Raw genomic sequence first — 19,997 nt, forward strand, 5'->3', positions numbered from 1 at the left:
CCTCGACACAAGTGAGCACACACTAACGGGAGGAGTCCAGTAGTAAAATAAGGTTGACGGTTGTACATGGAACAAAAATGGTAAGGAGATTCTGTGAAAATCATCTGCTCCTGACAGAAAAACTAAATTTCAGATGTAGCAAAGTTGCCTTAGTAAAATGCAAGTGATAATAAACAGCCAAAAGCATAGAAACGAAATATTATGAAAACTACTACTCTTTCACGATTAGATCCATCCACTTGAGGTAGTCTCATTTTCATTGGTCGAATTGTAGTTTGCTGCTTGTCAGAATTTCCATTTCCTCTACAGAAATAAAAGTCTTGATCAACCTTGAACAGCTCTTGTAAACGGATTAAGAATTTGTCACGGTTTTAGTCTTTATTCCTTTGGCTGGAACAGAAACTTTGCAAATGGATGACTACTTCAGTTCAAATATGACCAGCTGATGCATTAGTACAGTTTCCAAACCTCAAAGTCCCAGCTGTGCCTTGGGCAGTGAGAGGGAAACTTTATTTTTACTGGGAAAAAGTCCTTTTTGTTAAATACCTTTCTGCTTCTAATTACTATAACACATGTCTTTCATTAGCAATAGCTTATAGCCTGTTCTACAATGAACACACTGAGATATCATTGATGCTTTTACTGTCATTAGTTTCAGATATATAAAACTATTAATAATACTACATAATATCAAATTTCATGTTGAAAACAACCTTGGCATTGAGGCTAATACCAGGGAAACAAACTGGCATCTAAGGTTTAACCACCATTCTACCAATACCGTTTGATAAAGGTTCAGTAACAAATACGACAACTTCAAAAGAGTCACCAAAATGGTATATATATATTTACATATTATTCTTATTAAGCTTATTATGCAGTACAAGTCATAGGAGCTTTATTTGAAACACATAAAAGAAATAAATTAGTAAACAGTGGATATTTTACACCTTCTCTCTTCAAAGTGTGGATCCTTACATCAGTCTCACCGCACCTCACTTGTAGGTTTGTCAGTGAGACGTCATAACAAGAACAAGTATCTTCATGACTACAGAACTAACTACAAGGTGAAACTAACAGACCAAGATAAGAAGATTAATATATTGTGTTCTCTGCAAGTTCAGTTTCTAATCAAAAAGTTAGAATAGATTCTATGTTTGTCACACTTAACCAATGAAAAATTTTATGAGAGAACATAGCCACAAAGAATGTTCTTCAGGATCTCCACTCTGAAAAGTGCCAAGTAAGATCACACGGGTTAGATTTTGATTAAAAATCAACAACATATGTTGATCGTCAGTCAGTGTGATACTACTTGGCAACAGGAGTACTGCCCCTTACAATAAGGGGCGGTCTTTAACCTCATCCTCCTCCCATCATCGGAGGGCCACTGCACGAACCAGCACCGAAACCTCCCATCCTCCTCTGGGGTGGACGAGGTGGACTGCGAGAAAGAAAAAAAAACCTTATCAGTGGAGTATTCTGAATTTCTGCAACAATTCCTATTTATTGTACATATTCACTATACAACCATCTAGATTAATTATATATAACAGAAATAAAATACCATGCAGGCATGCAAGTAAATCACAAAAAGAAGTGCAACAACTTCAAAAATTCCGACAATTTCTATATTTTCCATTCCCTTCATGTAGCAACACTGCCTCTGGCAAGTGCAGCACAGAAAGCAGAAAGGAACAAGCAGTGTTAAATAGCCACATGCCCATTTTTTCTTCCGCTCCCTTGCCTCCCCATGGACAATCAGGGAGGAAACCTTGTTGTCAGAAGGATGCACTGGAGAACTATCAGTGGAGTACAGAAACCAGTCTTTAAATTTTTTAATTAATTTAGTTAAATTCTGGTTTACAAGCTTGTTTTTAATAGTTTGCACTATTTATAATTAGCAATTACTCCTGTATTAATGCTAAATGTATAAATTTTTTTTAAAAAAAGTTGGTTTACCGGCAATAAACGCAGTAACATGGAGAATATGCCACTGACTTTTATTAACTGCATTTTTTAAAGATACAATATATAGCAGGATCAATATATATTTTTGGAATTGTACATTGTTTTACAGTGTTGCCAACTCTCATAATAAATCAAATAGACATAATCTAATGCGACTATATATATGCTTGGAATTAACGTTCTAGTTTGTTATCTGTCCACTAGTGACACGTTCATTTTTTTCTTTTTACTGCTTTATATAATAGCCTGTTTTGATAAAAATAAAGGGAAAGGTAAGGTTATAAGAAAAGTATGGATTGTGACATGCAGAACATGTTTTGATGCAAATAAGGAGCAGGATAGTAACAATATTGCTGGATTCGAGGCAGTCATTTTGAATTAACATCGCACATACATGATGTTGCTTGTTTTCAACAGCCAATGAAACGTTGTTTTCAGAAAACTCTCATATCACCATAGTTTTGTTTCCTAATTGGCGCAAATTCCACTGGTTTGGATCTAAGATAAGCACTAGGTCCATTATTTTACCAATATAGAAATTAAATAGCAAGTATTCAAGAATATGAATATTGATAGGCAAACTGAGCTGTCTTCATGAGATGCTGTATATTTTTTTATCATTAAACATTATTTTTCACAGTTAATAAGTACTATATTTTTCTCATACTACATAAGTGTGTGCAAAAAATAGTCACACAATGGGGGGGGGGGGAACTGAAACCAGTGTCTCATTCTTATGAAATTCACTTAAGATCAGTAAATATAAGTATCTTGAATGAAGAATTTTCAAACCATTGCTTGTCAAAATCATATCAGGGTGGTCACCATCATAAAATTCAAGTATAATTCCCGGCTTTCAAGCCAAACTTTCCAAAAATTCAAGGGCACAAGCAGATGTATTATCTATTTCAACTAGGGTGGATAAAAGATGATTTATTTTATTTAAATTGATCTTTAACAAACACTCTTAAATTTGCTTGTGTGGATTTTGGCACCATGCACATAGATATATGATTTTGTAAAGAGAGCCTTTTTCTAGTAAACGGCCTGTAAAATATTTGAACAGTTTGATTAAAGCAAATAAAAAGTAAATATACATTTTTCTGTTTCTGATACTGTATATCAGCGGCGTATACTCTGGGTCATCTAGGTAATCGCAGATGACCCGGCTGTATTTCTTTTTTTTTTAAAAAAAAATGTATACATTTCTTCGCAATATTCTTCCAAACCAATTTCGATGCATACATTTCTTTGCTTCCAGCACGCGAATGCTTCCAACCGTTTGCCGCTGAATGTCCGGGAACCTTTCTCCAGCCGGTGGAATGACGTTAGGGAATCTCACCCTGACGTCATTCCTCCCGCTTCCCTTACAACCCTTGGCGAGGAGGGAGGAGAGAGGAAAGAGGGGGAGGAAACATTGCTTTTCAGGCGCGGTGATTCCGTGCCCAGGGTAAGCTCCTTCTTGTGAGAGTCCACCCCCACAGGTCGCACTCTCAACCTTCAGAGCCTTTACCGTTCCCTCCGCTGAACTAGGAAAAACATACCTGGTAGAATGCGAAGAACAGGAAAACTGAATAACATGGGCAAACCAATTCTACGCTAATTTTCAATTTACATTTGCTTCTGTCTTGCTGATTTCTGTTACTTGAACATAAATTTATCAAAAGGAAAAAGTTAAATATTGAAGATGAAGCAAACTAAAATAAAATTTAAAGCTTAAACAATTAAAGCACCTATTTGCTGACTCCCCCTATCCTTGTATTTACAAAAATAGTGATTGTTTCTCCTCTCTAATCTTCAAAAGCAGCGATAATACTTCTTTCACGGAACTGAATATTTTTTAAAGGGAAAGGGAAAGATATCAAAAATAAATAAATTAATTATATATATATATATATTAGTTAATTTAAGTTGCTATATTCCGCCTCTTTAGATTAATAGTGATGAAGATGAACGAATTAAACACAAAACGAAAAAACATATTAGGCACGTAACCAGGTGGAGGACTCTGGGGGGCTGAAATCCCCTCTCCGAAGTCCTACAAATATCTAATTTAAAAAGTGTATAGTGGTAATTAATTTTACTTTATTAGCAGGATTAAACACCTTGCATAATACGTTGTAATAATCTGAGATTCATCTTCAGGACTTCTAACCCCACTGTTTCAACTTTATGTGGCGGCTGCTAATAAGGGATGGTCCCCATCCCTAAATAAAATTCTGGCTTTGGCCTGCAATGATTCGAAGTTTGAAAACCTGTGATTTCGAGCTCGGAAAGGGATTTTTTTTTATCATTCATAGGGAATTTCGTTCTGAGCCAGGAACACAACAACAGAAGTTTGGCGCGTGAAACTGAATGCGTGTAGTCGTTGGCTTCGTGCTGTGCTTAGTGTTTATTATTTATTTAGGTGTTAGTGTTTGTTGTGATAGTGCTGTGTTAAAGGGTAATGGATGTGATACAATATTTGCTGGTGAAACCTTTTGGAACAAGATCTTTTTAGGAGAAGTTGCAAATTGTAAATACAGGTAGGCCAGTGTCATTGCTTGAACTTATTTCTACACAGAAAGACAAAAATCGGGAATATGTGAGGCATTTTCGCAAGCAAATTATGACAAAACACCATGGTTGACAGAAAGTATAAGTGTTAATAAGCTTTGCTTTTTTGTTGGCCGTGCTTACTTTTCGGGGCTGAAAAGAATGTATGGATGCCGCGTGGCGAATACTGTAATCTTTGCAACGCTTGTGCCAAACATGAAAAATCCAAAAGTCACATAACTTCCTTTGTTAAGCTGCAATCTTTCGCACAGACACGTATTGACGTGCAACTGGACAAACAGTATGCTTTGGATGTGGTACAGCACAAATAATCGGGTCCTGGAGTAAGTTGAATTTTGCACTTAAATTAATATTGCGGGTTTTTATTTCACTAGTGCACGTCTTTCATTTTATATTTTACAGGTTGTTTTTTTATAGCTTTATAATACTGTCTTTTTTTATTATTTGAAATTCTACACGTATATTAAACTGCAATAAGGAGAATTAATTGATTGTGGTCGTAGCAATAAGACAAACATTCCGACACAATATTCCTAAATCCAATATGGATCCTGACATAATTGCACGGAAACTTTTGGAGTTTGAGGATCAAGGGTCGGAGATTACCCACTCGTTAGAACCAGCATACGCCACTGCTGTATATATGAACCTACTCCATAAAAACTGGCATAGTAAAGACACTCATGTGTAAAACAGAACAGGACCTGACCTATGAAATGAAATCATACAGTGAAGCAACAAGGAAACTAGACGCACCACAATCAGCGATGCAGAACGGCGCCCGCAGGTATGCAGCAGGAATCGAGGACAGAAGAGTGTTCAATCCTCCCCCTCCCTCGACGAGTCACAATAACTTACCCCCGAGGCACAATAGAAGATTTCCCTCCACCTACCAGGCTAGAGGTCAGCAAACCCGGTGACAAAAGAGATCTCACCAAAAATAACGGCCAAGTAAGTACAGGCAACGCCAAATGTATTTCAGAAGAACTTGACACTTCGTTGTTTCAATTATGTTACCAAAATGTTAGGGGTCTCCGAACCAAAACAAGAGAATTTTACACGAATGTCCTTTGTAATAACTTTAGTGCAATAATGATAACTGAAAGTTAGTTAGCAGATTCCCACGAGAATAGTGAACTTTTCGATGAAAGATATGCTGTATATAGGGGGGACCGAAGCAAAAAAGTGTCTGGTAAAACAATGGGTGGTGGTGTAATCATTGCAGTGAAATCAAACGTTAAGAGTGCATTAATAGATTCGCCGTGTTTACATCCGAATATAGACTGCATTTTGATTAAACTATGGTTAAATGGATTAGGAACTGTATATATTTGCGTTGTGTACATAGCACCTGGTAGTAACAAAGACACATACACTTTATTCTTTAGGTTCATAGAAAAGCACTGTCAACCTGGTGACGCTAAACTCCTGATAGGTGGGGACTTTAATCTGACAGATATAACTGGTAGCAATTACAATCTAACTAGTTCATCAGCAACAACGTATTTCGATTTAAACAACTTTATCAATGTATATCAACTAAAAAGCTTGAACGACATTAAAAATAGCAATGGGAAAACACTCGATTTGTTTTTGATAAATGGGCAGGGAATAACAGTAACACGAAACACACAGCCACTAGTTCCTGAAGACACACACCATCCCTCGCTGCTAGTAGATATTAATTATGTCAAAGAAACCCGCGACAAAACTTGTCATAAGCTACAGTACAACTTTAGTAAAGCCGACTTTCCATCCATCTATCACAAGCTGCTTAACACGAACTGGGATGTATTGAAAACAAAGAATGACGTTGATCAAGCTACAGACGTGTTTTATGAAATTATATATAAAATATTCGATGAATGTATCCCCTTAAAGAAAAGCTGCAAAAGACAGTACCCGTGTTGGTTTACGAGCAGCATTATTAAAAATATAAATAGGAAACATTATCACCACAAGAAGTGGAAAAAACAGGTGGGAGACTTTCGATACCACTACAATAAATTTAGCGAATTTCGAACAATAGTGAGGAAAGAAATTATTAATGCATACAACAGTTATGTTGCCAATTCGGAAATAAATATTGCAAAAGATAGCACCCAGTTTTGGTCGTTTGTTACAAATAAACGCAGGAAAAGTAACAAAGATCCTGTACTGTTCAAAGACAAAGTGTTGTCAGACCGACTATCAGTAGTCGAAGCTTTTGCACAGCATTTTCAGTCGGTGTATAAAAAAGAGCCCCCTAGATATGACATGAAAGTATTGCCTAACCATAAACAATATGAAACTTTGGATAATCTTAATATTACAGAGATACAAATTGAAGACGTAGAAAAAGCAATTAAAAACTTAAAACCTAAGAAATCAGCCGGACCGGACAAGATACCGCCCTATGTAGTCAAAGGTTGCAGTAATATATTGAAATACCCGTTATATCTCATTTTCAATTTAATTCTTGCAAAACACAAATTTCCCGAAAAATGGAAAGCCACGGCAATTTGTCCACTTCCCAAAAGCAATAACACTAATGACGTACAAAACTACCGACCAATAAGTATATTATCAGCCCCAGCAAAAATATTCGAAAAAATCATGCACCGTTACATATTTACCCACGTAAAACCTGTAATATCATCGTTTCAGCATGGCTTTGTACCACGTAGATCGGTGTTGACCAATCTCTCCGATATTACCAATTTTATTAGTTCAACATTGGACGAAGGAGGTCAGGTTGACGTAATATATACCGACTTTTGCAAAGCGTTCGACTTGGTTAACCACGATATTCTATTAAGTAAATTAGCATGCTTCAATATTTCTGAACCACTGCGTCAACTGTTCGCTTCCTATTTGCAGAACCGTAAGCAGTACGTAACGTATAAAGGCCACACATCCGACGAGATAAGAGTCACCTCAGGAGTACCTCAGGGGTCTAACCTTGGGCCACTTCTTTTCACATTACTTATTAACGATTTGCCGGATTCATTTGAAAACTCACACACATTGCTGTTTGCAGATGACCTGAAATTTTACAGGAAAATAAGCAAACAAGATGACAGTGTGCAACTTCAAAATGATGTTACAAAGTTAGAAACGTGGACAAAAATCAATGATTTAACACTAAATATCAGTAAATGTCATTATGTAACATATACTCGAAAGAAAAACCCAGTTGAATTTCAGTATCAAATATGCAACAATACTCTAGGAAGAAATTTTACAGTCAAGGATTTAGGGGTTATTTTTGATTCAAATCTTACTTTTAATAAACACGTAGAACAAATAATTAGTGAAGCGTTCAAGAACCTTGGGTTTATTCTTAGAATGGGGAGGGATTTCAAGAGTATAGAGACACTAAAAGTTTTGTATTATTCATATGTAAGACCCAAACTCGAATATGCATCTGTTATATGGAATACAGACACAGCAAAGTACAGTGTAGCAATTGAAAGAGTCCAATCGAGATTTCTTAGATTTTTAAAATACAAATTTCAGAAAGTTTACCCCACATTTGAACACTACGACAACCTAATATATGAATGTCGGTTTACAAAGCTGTGTCACAGAAGAAGGTTGCATGAAATAGTATTCTTGTGGAAATTGTTAAATCACGAAATAGATGCTGAACATCTACTCTGCCAGATTAATTTTCGAATCCCGTCGTCGAAAACTAGACTAAAGAATGAAGTTTTTCTTATAAAGAAGGCTAGATCCGAAATTAAAAAGAAATCTCCATTGTGGAGAATATGCACCAGTTACAATAACTTGCTAATCAAGAATAACACCATTGACATCTTTTCTATGAACCTAAGGGACTTCAGTAAAGCCAGTATTAACACAATGGCCTAAGCTAAACACATAAGTTTGTATTTAAATTGTGTGATAAAGTGTATATATATAAAAATATTTTAATATATATATATATAATTTCTATCTCTATATTACAGAAATATATGTAATTGTAATGACTATGTATCCTTCATATGGGCTCTGTAATTAGGTATGTACCTGTTGAGTTCAATAAATAAATAAATAAATAAATCCAAACTAAAGGTTAAAAGATTGAAAATCAGTAACTTACGTGTGTGAGCACGAGATGAAATGAAATCACTCTACAAAGATCTCAAAGCTAATAACTACCCACATCAAATAATAAACCCCATAATATGGACAGAAGAAACAACAGACCCGCTTCCAAAAGAAAAACCACTGGCCATGATCCTCACGCCATACATAAAAGGTATATCCAAAAGAATCCAAAAAATAACCAAGAAATGGAACACCAGAACTACATTCCACTCCAGGAACACCCTTTGATCCAACCTGGTCCCCACAAAACCCTACACACCCAATAGAAAAGCAAAAAACTTAATCTACAGCATCCCCTGTGAATGCAGGAGAAAATATATTGGCGAAACACGAATAACACCTGAAGCGAGGGTGGGGGTACACAAAACAAACCTCAGGCTGGGATACTTTGAAAGATCCAAACAAACAGCTCACGCCTGGGAAAACAGCCACAAAATACAATGGGACAAAACACAGATAACAGGGAAGAAAATAGCTACAACTGAAAATTCAAGGAAACATCACATATGACTGCAGCAACAGAACCGATCAGCCAACCCAGCCTAGAGATCAGACCAATATGGACACCATTTGTCAGAAACCTTTAAAAAAACAATAGATGGCAGCACATGTCATACATTTATCCATAGAACACAACATAAACATTAAAAAATAATGAACAAATTTGTACAAAAATACAAACTACAAAAACCATAAACAACAATGGGACCACAATTCTGACACTATTTCTCTGTACACCTAAGATCCCACACACAGTCTCTATACTTATATACATTGAACAATAACCACCCCTTCTATTGACAGTAGACAGCATCTTTAGGTTAGTGACCAGTTAGTTCACATGAACTCTCCAACTTAACCATTACCAGCTTAATCATTGTGAGTGCAACTCGCATTACATTGGCAGATACATCAACCAACGTATACAACAGCACTTATCCGATGCAAAAAAAATCCCAACCAACTACCGGACTAGCAAAAGCACCTCAAGTTTAACAAATACAGGATCCAAAAAGTTTCAGTTAGACATACAGCGCACACATTGATTGACACAAAAATTAAAGAGACGCATGCAATTATGGACTTTCCGCATGAGCTGAATATAGACAGTGGTCAGGCACATCATGTTCAGCTCCCACTTTTGCAAAAACTCAAAACCTATCACATGCAGCAGACAAACTGGTTACACCAGCATCCCTAGCGGTAAGCGAGGCAACAACAGGAACCGGAAGTCAGCCCAACAGTGAAGCATCGAGTTACCCAAGTGGATGGTGGCAGAGGCCACCGAAATTAATAGAGCATTTACAAGTAAGTTTCACGGAAATATTTTAAGTACTCACTTACACCTTCTAATTATCAACTGCGTTTTTATTCCCTATAACACGAATGTCTTTTTATGTTTTAGGGTGCCTATTTCTATCATTTTTGTGCCTATTTGAGAGGTGTTTAGTGCCTATAAATCCACACCCTACTCATAAGTCTAAAGGTAATTAGTTGATTCAGAGCAAAGGATAAATTCTTGCCATTGATATGCATTACAATGAGTCATGTGGTAAGAACTTTACCTTTCCATCAACAATTTATTTACCAAAATAACTTCTGACACCATGTACGGAGAACATGTTTGTATGACCTGCAGACATTCTGCAGTAGGAGCAATGTATTACTGCCTCTCCTACTGCCCACATCTGTGTTTAAATTAATTTTATCCTTGACAATAATGGTAATTAGCCAGCGAAAATCCAGAACTTTCACTTTCAGTTTAGTGTGCTTTGTTTCCTCTGCTCTCCGACAGGTAACATGAACCATTTTTTAACCATGAGACTAGTTTCAGCTGTAATTAATGAAAAGAAATTAAGTTTGAAGCTTACCCCTGTCCAGGAGGTCTGAAATCTCTAGTGTAACGGTCTCCTTTTTTATCAGAATCTGGGCTAACTAACGTCTGAACACTGAAAGCAAGAGAACATACACATTAAAAACACTTTTCTGCACCTAATGAAACTTAATAATTTATATATTATATTCTGTCATTCAATGTTCATGTTGTAAAATTATAAAAGTGATTTTTAATGTGATATCATAAAACTGACTTACCCTTTGGATTCATATCCCACTGAATTTTCTCATTTCTCATCACTTCCTAACAATTCACACAACCACTGCTGTGTACAACAAAATACTACAATAAATCTTACTTTTAAATTATTTTATTATTATTATTATTATTATTATTATTCTGATAGCAGTGTTTCCTTCTGGTTCGCCAGAACATTTTCAAGCCTACACAACCAAAATATAAATATTATATATACATTTAAATGCACAGTGTGAAATTTGAAAAATAACAGTGAATGAGGGGTCCAGTAATTTATTTTTAAGCATCAAGGTATTGCATATAAAATACCTCACCAAGGACTAAAATTTAAAATTATACCAAAGGGATGCAGTAACCAGATTGGGGATTCATCCCTCACCCACTTCAAATACCACCCTCTGTGTGCATGTGTGTGTGTGTGTGTATGTAGACAGTAAACAAAGGCTAATATAGAAAATGTGGAGGAAATAAGAAACACAAGAACTGAAAAAAATTAAATTTTCGAAGCTATGGGCTGTCATCTTTAGATACAAGCAAGCAATGATGAAAACAGAAGTAAGTTTTGGATCTTATACAAATATGCAATACATAGAACATTTAAAAGCATGTAAACAAAATTCTGGACTGTTTTCTTTATTCTATGAGCATGAAATTACTTTAAACACAAAAAATACTGTAATTTGTAATTGGATGAACCACTTCAATTATCCTGCACACAATGTTTAAAAACTCAGACTTATTGATTTAATAATATTGAGTAGATCTAATACAGCAATGAATTACATAGAAGTATCTAGAAAACTTTCAGAAACGTGCATTTCATCAATATTGACTGTCAAAAGTAAAAATAGTTATACTTGATATTCATCCCAGTACATTTCTATTTAAAACACAGACCAAAATAAAAAATAGATATCAAAAAACAGAAATGGATGGTGGTGATTCTCACCATATATGAGAATCAAACACATGTGCTAAGCAGTAAATTGCAAGGCTTGTTTTGAATTTACTTTTGTATAATTGTGATTCAAATACACAAAGTTGCTTTAGCAGATTGTCTATCATGTACATTTAGGGCCGGTTTTTCAATGTCCAGTTAGTTCGTAACTGGTACTCTGCTGGCGATTATGTTTACTGCTACTTTTTCTTGCAGTTACCAGCCTAACTGTAAGTTGCGAAGCAACATGGCTGCCTCATGCAGCTTTCGAAGTACCACACTCGCAACTTCACTGTCAGATTAAACAAGATATTATTCATAAAAAGGTTAAATTGGTACAGAAGAAGACTTGTTTTGTTTGGCAGAGCTTACCAATGCCCATGCAAATATGGAAATTAAGCAGTGTACTTGCTAGAATTCGCTTGGTGAGGTTGTGTTGGAGAATTTGTGACAATGATATCCGTTCTACCAGGCAGAACAATCTCCAAACGAGAATTTGGTGCAGTGGTTAGAGGCACCACCTTCCAGAGTGTGTTGTGTTTTGTAATATGAGTTAGAGTCCTGGTCAGGGATCTTTCTTTTCTCCTTGTCTATTATTTATTACATGTGTTGCCTTCAATTCATGCATTATTGTTGAACGATCTTCTCAGAAAAATATTACAGTAAATTTTAAAATTATTATTACTCCTACCTTTATATTTTTAGAACTTGACCTACAAAGCATGCTTACTAAAATGTTCTTTATTCGCTGAACAAACATGCATAGAGAGGTACAAAGCATGCAGTCAAATGTACAATATCTACATATTAATAGTGTTTATATCAGCAGACAGGTATTATTAATGTTTCGACTTTCGAGTTCTTCACGCTTCTTCCACAAGGAAGTATCTGCGCTTGCACCTCATAACAGCATTTCCCCCACATAGAATTGGCCTTTATTAGAAGAAAGCCAAATCTGTAGTGCTCGTTTTCGTTAATTTATTTTGTAAGCACACAGAATATATACACAGCCATTGTTCCAATTGTTTCCTAAGCAATAAATTGCTTTCGAGCGCAGTGTGCTTGCAGTTCTATATTTGAACACCAGGCTGTGTGCCAATCGACGTGGTTTGAAACTTATAATAATAGATGGCGTGCCGATTGATTCCCTATTTTTCCGCACTTCAGCATTACCAACATACTATTTTGGAGTACAAACTCACGATTTGCTAACTGCCAGTTACTTTTACATTGAAAAAAACGGTGCTGGTTAAGAGTGGTGATTATCTCCAACTGGCAGATAGTTAACAGAAAGAAGAACTGGACATAGAAAAACCGGGCCTTAATCCTGTAAGAATAAAAAAAATACACAAATACTCACAAAAGAACTATGAAATTTAAAATTCCCCAAAACCAATTGGTTATAGTAGAGAGGCCCCATGGTGCAGACTCCCTCACTTGTCCACCTGTAAGAAAACAAGAACACTATACTACTTAACACATTTTGTACCTAGAGTATGAAAAGGAAAAGGAAAGAAAATTAGACAAAAATTTTTAAATCAAGAAGAATAAACTATATATTTTGTAACAAGTAAAATATCAATTATAGTGATTTGTTTTAAACTTCTGTGGCATAATCTGAAACGTGCATTGTGACAAGTAACATCTTTGTCACACAGGAATGGAAAGTAAAACTCGTTCAAAATTTGCAAGCAACATATATGTATGTATATTCTGCCCCAGAACTGCCGAACACAAGACAACAAACATGGCAAAATAATATAACATCTACATACATTTTAAAAGAGTCATGATGTACATTCTGAATTTGTGCGTTTACTCACTAAATATATTCACAGTATAAAAAAATTACGTGAGTGAGTATAATAGTCATAACAATCCTTGCAAACGACGTTTCGTGAAGCTACGCTTCGCTTCTTCAGGTTTTCTTATCAGTAAATAAAATACTTCGTCATATATATATAAATAAATCCAAGATTAGGTAAAAAAGGGTATTGGGATATAGAATGTAAAATTACGTGATGTTAAAAGTGCCATATAGGCTAGGAGATAATTCTAAAAGAACAGTGTACCCGTACTACCATACAGAATGAATGACTACTGTAGTGTACGAGTGCTATATCCCTTCCAATGTGTATGAATGTTAAAAATGACGAAAGAAATGAGTGAAAAGTGTTTGCGCAAGATCGCACCAGTACCAAATATTTTGCATGGTTTATAAGGATTTTGTTGTTTACGAACGTTTTCAGTTGATTTTTGCAGAAAAGTGTTATTGTGAAGAAAAGTACGTCTGTTACTTTACTGTGTAGCAGAAGAGACTGAAGGGTTTTGGTACTCATAGCTATTTTCGACGTTTCTTTCGCTATTTAGTGTGCATACAAACAGTTTTTACTAACAAAAAGCAGTGAAAATGCTCCGAAATTCCAGGTTTTAAGTAACATACATGGGGCATAATTTGGGATCAAATATCTCCGTTATTTCCTAATGCTGAACCACTTTCATATTACGTCAACATTGAAATCTGTAGATTAAAAAAAATCGACGTAATTATCGAGAGGGGTACAGTGGGTCAATGACCCCATTCAATACCTCTTCGCAATACATGCACGTGAAGTAGATGGTAGGAGCAGCAGTTCGTATCCAAGACAACAAAAGAATGCCTGCTCGCAAACAAAGAATCATATAGTAGTATTAGGAGTATACGAAAAGGAAAAATCTTTCTCCAGAACGCGCAGTAAGTAATCACCAAGACTCTAAAGTATATATTAATAGACATAATTACAAATGGAACCATATAAATAATTCCGCGCTCCATGATAAATTCGGGGTAACAGTATGGTATAGTGAAAACACATTTCTTCAAATTTACAGGAGAAACTACTTACGGAACTGGGTTTCCGTAGACTTTTGGAAACTCGTGGAAGTGTTTTCTCCCTTCGTTTAACTTATTCGGCTGGCAAATCATGTATTTTTCGACATAAATGTATCTCCGATGCACGATAGCTCTTGCCACCATTACCATCGACTACGTGAATCAAATGTTCCGTGTGTTCGATTATGTAACCCACTGTTAGTGTAGCAACCACGCAGAAGTTTTACAAGATGACGTGCGTGTGAAGGTTGCATTGTGAATTTTTTTTTTTTCCAATTTAATTTTCTATGTTTGCCTAACTTAACCTTCCGTGAATGGTTTGTGGATCAATTTTCACTTAAAAACCTTCTGTGAATAGTTTGTGCGGCATTTTTCGGTTAATAAGTGAAGGTTGCATTGTGAATTTTTTTTTTTCCAATTTAATTTTCTGTTTGCCTAACCTAACTGAACCTAACCAAACCTTCTGTGAATGGTTTGTGGATCAATTTTCGCTTAAAAACCTTCTGTGAATAGTTTGTGAGGCATTTTTTGGTTAATAAGTTTGGAAACACTGCATATCAGCTGACGATAGACAACGTGAGTCAATATTTACCAGCCATATTGTGTGTAACGAAAGCGAATTAGCAACGAACAATAAATACTTGTAATGTGAAAATTACGCTTCTTTTCAGTGAAAAAAGCAAAATTGCACGTTCAAAAATGTTCCGCTATGCATAACAGGTAAGTACAAATTTAAATAATTATGAAATAAACGAGTGAAATGTGTTTTCACTATACCATACTGTTACCAAATTCGGAATTAAGCAATCTGAACTTGGGCCATTATTTTGCATACTAGGAAGGATAGAGGTAACACTTTAGTATACCGGAGACGGATTTCTTCAAATTTACAGGAGAAAGTACTTACGCAAATCATTTTCTGTAGCATTGTTGATGTTCGGGAATGTAGTTTTGATCCATTTTAATGCGAATGCATGTGGTTTTCTACGAAAATCTATTTCCGATGCGCTATTGCTGCTGCTACAAGCTGATGTTGTCTGTATATGCTAAATTGAACGAAAGGAGTGCTAATGGAACCTAACCTAACCTAGTAGGCATACCTCGTCCCCGTGATGGTTCGTGAATTTTTGGGCCAACGTCAATGGTTTTTGGGGCTACACGTGGATGGTTTGTGGGAAATAAGGAACAACAGTAAGTACTCGTTAATGTAAGAAAAATACATTATTTTTGTTCGAAATTCATTATTTCACCTAAAGAAATGTTCCGCAATGCAGAATAGGGTACTATTATAGTATAAGGGAAACACCTATAAATCATATTTTTTACATTGCTAACGTACTATTTTGGAATGCGGAACATTTCCTATGGTGAAATAATGCATTTCTAAAACGATAATGTCTATTTCTTACATTTACGAGTACTTACTGTTACTTGTTATTTCGATTCTGTAACACATTATGGTGGGCGATAGAGTATTGGTTCAGGGCACGTTGTGCGAGTGTTTTGTCGATTTATGCAGTGTTGCAACCTCGTTCACCGGAAAATACCTACTTTTGTGCCCGGATTTGAAATTATGCTAATACCTCGCAAACCATTGACGTTAGCTCCAAAACCCATTTTCCGTAAGGTTAAATTAGGTTAAGTTAGGGAACGAGTTTACAATACCGGATCACTCTCCAATTTCTATGAAATTTCGCCTACTCACTAATTGTGAACTTCTAATCACGAATCTGCATGTAATAATTGGCGGTCAAGTATGGAAATCGAGAAAAAAATGAAATAAACTATGTTTTCTTAACGTAACGTAACCCTACCATAAGAACAATAGCTCCACGGAAGACGCCATTTTCCCAACATGAAGAAATCAACTGGCAAGATAAGGTATAGCTAAAATATTAATTTTTCTTTGTATTTATGCTAATGGAACCTAACCTAACAGGCCTAACCTAACCTCGTAGGCATTCCTCGTCTGTCGTCAACAAGATTGTTGTGCGTAAAGGAAGACCATTAGCTAATTAATTGCGAAAGAAAGATGGTTCCGAATTGCTGTGTATGGACAATCACCGTGGTAAATCGCAAGGTTATTTTACAAGTTGTGCACGTAAATGTACAATTTTAACAAGTGACCGCCAAATATGAACTACAGATACGTCATCAGGACACCGAAATTAGTAAGTAGGCGAAATTTTATAGAAATTGGAGAGTGGTCCGGTATTGTAAACCCATGCCTAAGTTAGGTTTGGCAAGCATAGTTAAAAAAAATAAAATTAAAAATACTCGACACGTCATGTTCTAGTGAAAACACGGCGAGGCTGAAACACTGACTATGGGGTTGCATCATCTTAACACACGGAACATTGTACTCTCGTGCAGAAATCAAATGGCGGCAGCACAAACAGCGTGTCGGACAGAGATTTTCGCATTAAAATGGATCAAAACTAGATTCACGAACTTCCACAACGCTACAGAAAATGATTTCCGTAAGTACTTTCTCCTGTAAATTTCAAGAAATCCGTTTCCCTTATACTATAATGTTACCCAGAATAGTACGTTAGCAATGTAAAAAATTGCGAAATAAATCATTTGATAGGCGTCTCCGGTATAGTAAATTAGTACCAGGATGGATACTCTCTCGACCCATATTTTGCTATATATATATATATATAAAAAGGGAGTCCCTATTTCAAATGCGACTCAACAGACGTCTTGATATCCTACTATAAGAGCACTAAAAACGTTTCGGTGGTCTCAAGGCTCGGGTACCCTTTTCTACACCCTCGATTTTTCGCACATTTCAAATATTCTCGTTACAAAAATTAGTTCTTCATAATAAACGATGTTTCTAAATAGCGCGGAAAGTAATTATTTAGATCTACGTGCTACGAAACTTACGTTTTTTATGAACGGAGGTTCATAAAAAGTGGAGGTTGGTATTCTGTGTAAAAGGCCAACAAGGACTTTCAACGTAAGAGTTACTTCATTTTTGGACTTACAAATTGAACTTCGACCCACAATTCAATACCGGGCCTTGGTAAAAAGAGGTAAGTTACCTTCTTTGGTTTAATTTTAGCCTTCATTTTTTGTATCTTCATGTGTCGATGCGGAAAACAGTGAGAAATAGTGTTGGGGGCAGGTGACTTCGGCCAATTTCTAACATGCCTTGGTAAATGTGCGATAACGCCCGGAAACCTTTCACTCGTAGCCCCAAAAACCATCCACGGATAGCCCCACAAACCATTCACACAAGGTTAGGTTAGGCCTGTTAGGTTAGGTTCCATTAGCACTCATTTCACCCCTAAATTCATCGAAAAAAGAAAGCGCGGCGAACATAGTTAAAAATACGTCCGAAATATTGCAAACGACAAAATCGCCACTTTAAACGGCTGTACAGTCGTAAATACTTCTTTCCGCGCTCCAATGTTTTTTTATTCAGAAATAGGATCACATAACCTTCATAATGAAAGAAAAAAAAATTCAAATTTCGAGGGTGTAGAATAGGGTACCCGACCCGGTCTCAATTCAATAGTGAACTTCGAAAACAAACCAATGTTTGATTACTAAGCACTTATTACTTCACTTCCTTTCACCGAGTGACACATTACCTTGCAGTTCTACCTACCCACAGGATGCTTCATTTTTACATTGTTTCTATACGTGTACGTTCCCATGCATGAAAATATGTAAAAGATGAACATATTATTATAATTATACCACAATAAATTAAGTATTTAACAATACCAATTTATTTGTGACAATACTTACTCGATGTTATATACACCATCTTAGGACACACATAACAATTCACTAACTTTCTATGCAAACACGTCACGTAAAATCATTGGATCAGACGACAAGGAAAGGTGTCTCCCTTATCGCACAACACTAGAGCAGCCTTGCGTTCTGACGTCACCACAGAATTCTTTCATTGTTACACATAATGCTTAAATAAGTTGTTAGGTTAAGCTTGTTGGGTTTAGTTCTCTTAGCATAAACAATACATTTTCTTTGTATTTATGCTAAGGGAACAAAACCTGACAGACCTAAGCTACCAACGTACGCTTCCTCGTATGAGGTCAGAACACCAAGTTGGTCTACCGTAGTGTAATAAAGGAGACCCGCCCACTTCGTTAAAAGCGACAGGGTCATTGTTACGCCATCGGAAGGTCCAAGATGAGCAAAACTTCACGAAGTAAGGAAAGATATTCTGTCAAGAAAACAGAAATTCTAGCCCTTACGACAATTTCCACAAATTTCCATACTTGCCAAAGGCTCTGTCATAGAATAGTTGGCTCTATCGTCACATGTCGAGCCACTTCCAGGGCCTCAGCTACATGGCAGTGTTGCCACAATCTGTAAGCACAATTTCCCTTTGCAAGGGGTAAAATTGCCCTTTTCGCCCATTATTCCCCTTCATCTAAAGAATTAAGAATAAAAATATTATCGTTGACCCATGTTCGTATGTATGTATAAAATGTTAAACAATTTAACTTCTAAATGCTACGACGCCAGGGGTCTCGGGTTCGAATCCCGGCGTGGGCATGTCCATTCATAAATTTCATCACTCATCCCCATCTTCGCAATTAGCCAAAAGTGACAGAAAAGCGAAGTAAAATAAACTAAATTAATAAAGAATAAAATAATAATAAATTCTGCGTCTGACTACCATGCTCAAGGTCCCGGGTTCGATCCCCGGCCGGTTCAAATCCGGGAACTTTTCTAACGGTGGAAGCGGCCCCGGCGCCCACCCAGCGTCGAATAACATGGGTACCTGGGGGAAACCCTGGGGGGTAAAGGCGGTTAGGGGCGTGATGCTGATCACATCACCCCCACTCACGACCGGAAAAGTGTGGGGCGTTACCCCCACACCCCCTATAGGCCTTCATGGCGTGGTGCTATGCACAGGGGAACACTTTACCTTTATCTTTTTTTTTATTTCCGTAGACCCATATCCATGGGTGTGGAAAACGTCATACAATACTAAATATTACAAATGGAGTAAGATTACAATAAAAAGAACAAAATGCAAACACAAATCAATATCTTTTGAATGTATTTTTTTTTTGAAAATTTAGATTATATTGCTAATCCAAGCCAATTTTTTTCGTTTTGAGATGAAAGCTAAAACTACGTTAAAGTTAGCAACTGAAGATTTTCATCAGTAAAAAACAAAAGTAAAAAGCAAAACACACAAACAGAGATTGGATTTTAAGGAGGCCAATGTTCCTTGTCTTCATCACACCATCAGAAGAAAATTAAAAATATTCTACACAAAATTCTGTAAGCCGCAGATGAAACATCACTTCCTTTAAATATGAAGAGTTTGTGTTGTGTAAAATCACATTTTTGCCTCCCCATCAACATTTTTAAATTCGGTGCATGTGTATACACGTTTTATTTAAAAACATATATATAATACATACCTGAGCAAATGTTCCATTCTGGTAAATTTCACATATTAGGTGGAAACTTCTACA

At 36.2% G+C, this 19,997-nt stretch overlaps 1 protein-coding gene across 2 annotated transcripts; it reads right to left on the bottom strand.

The window, feature by feature from the left end:
* Window positions 1–815: 815 nt before the first annotated feature.
* LOC145988252 (selenoprotein K-like) lies at window positions 816–18,816 on the bottom strand. Of its 2 annotated transcripts, none has more exons than XM_083123118.1 (4): window positions 18,783–18,816; window positions 13,012–13,096; window positions 10,491–10,568; window positions 816–1,444 (listed from the first exon to the last, which is right to left on the bottom strand). In XM_083123118.1, exons 1-4 carry the CDS (start codon window positions 18,799–18,801, stop codon window positions 1,363–1,365), a joined length of 264 nt encoding a protein of 87 aa, XP_082979244.1. In that variant the 5' UTR covers window positions 18,802–18,816; the 3' UTR covers window positions 816–1,362. The 2 variants fall into 2 exon arrangements, with proteins under 2 accessions (XP_082979244.1, XP_082979243.1); XM_083123117.1 differs by lacking the exon at window positions 18,783–18,816 and adding an exon at window positions 18,286–18,431.
* Window positions 18,817–19,997: the final 1,181 nt, after the last annotated feature.

This window comes from Lepisma saccharinum, chromosome 5, assembly GCF_977018435.1.
Source record: "Lepisma saccharinum chromosome 5, izLepSacc3.1, whole genome shotgun sequence".
Classification (NCBI taxonomy): Eukaryota; Metazoa; Arthropoda; class Insecta; order Zygentoma; family Lepismatidae; genus Lepisma; species Lepisma saccharinum.

Excerpts from the sequence above, each read along its gene's own strand:
- LOC145988252 (XM_083123118.1), bottom strand. Across the intron at positions 10,569-13,011 it reads TTAAATTTCATAGTTCTTTT|TGTTCAGACGTTAGTTAGCC; the intron begins GTGAGTATTTGT and ends TCTTGCTTTCAG. Across the intron at positions 1,445-10,490 it reads TTCAGACCTCCTGGACAGGG|TCCACCTCGTCCACCCCAGA; the intron begins GTAAGCTTCAAA and ends TCTTTCTCGCAG.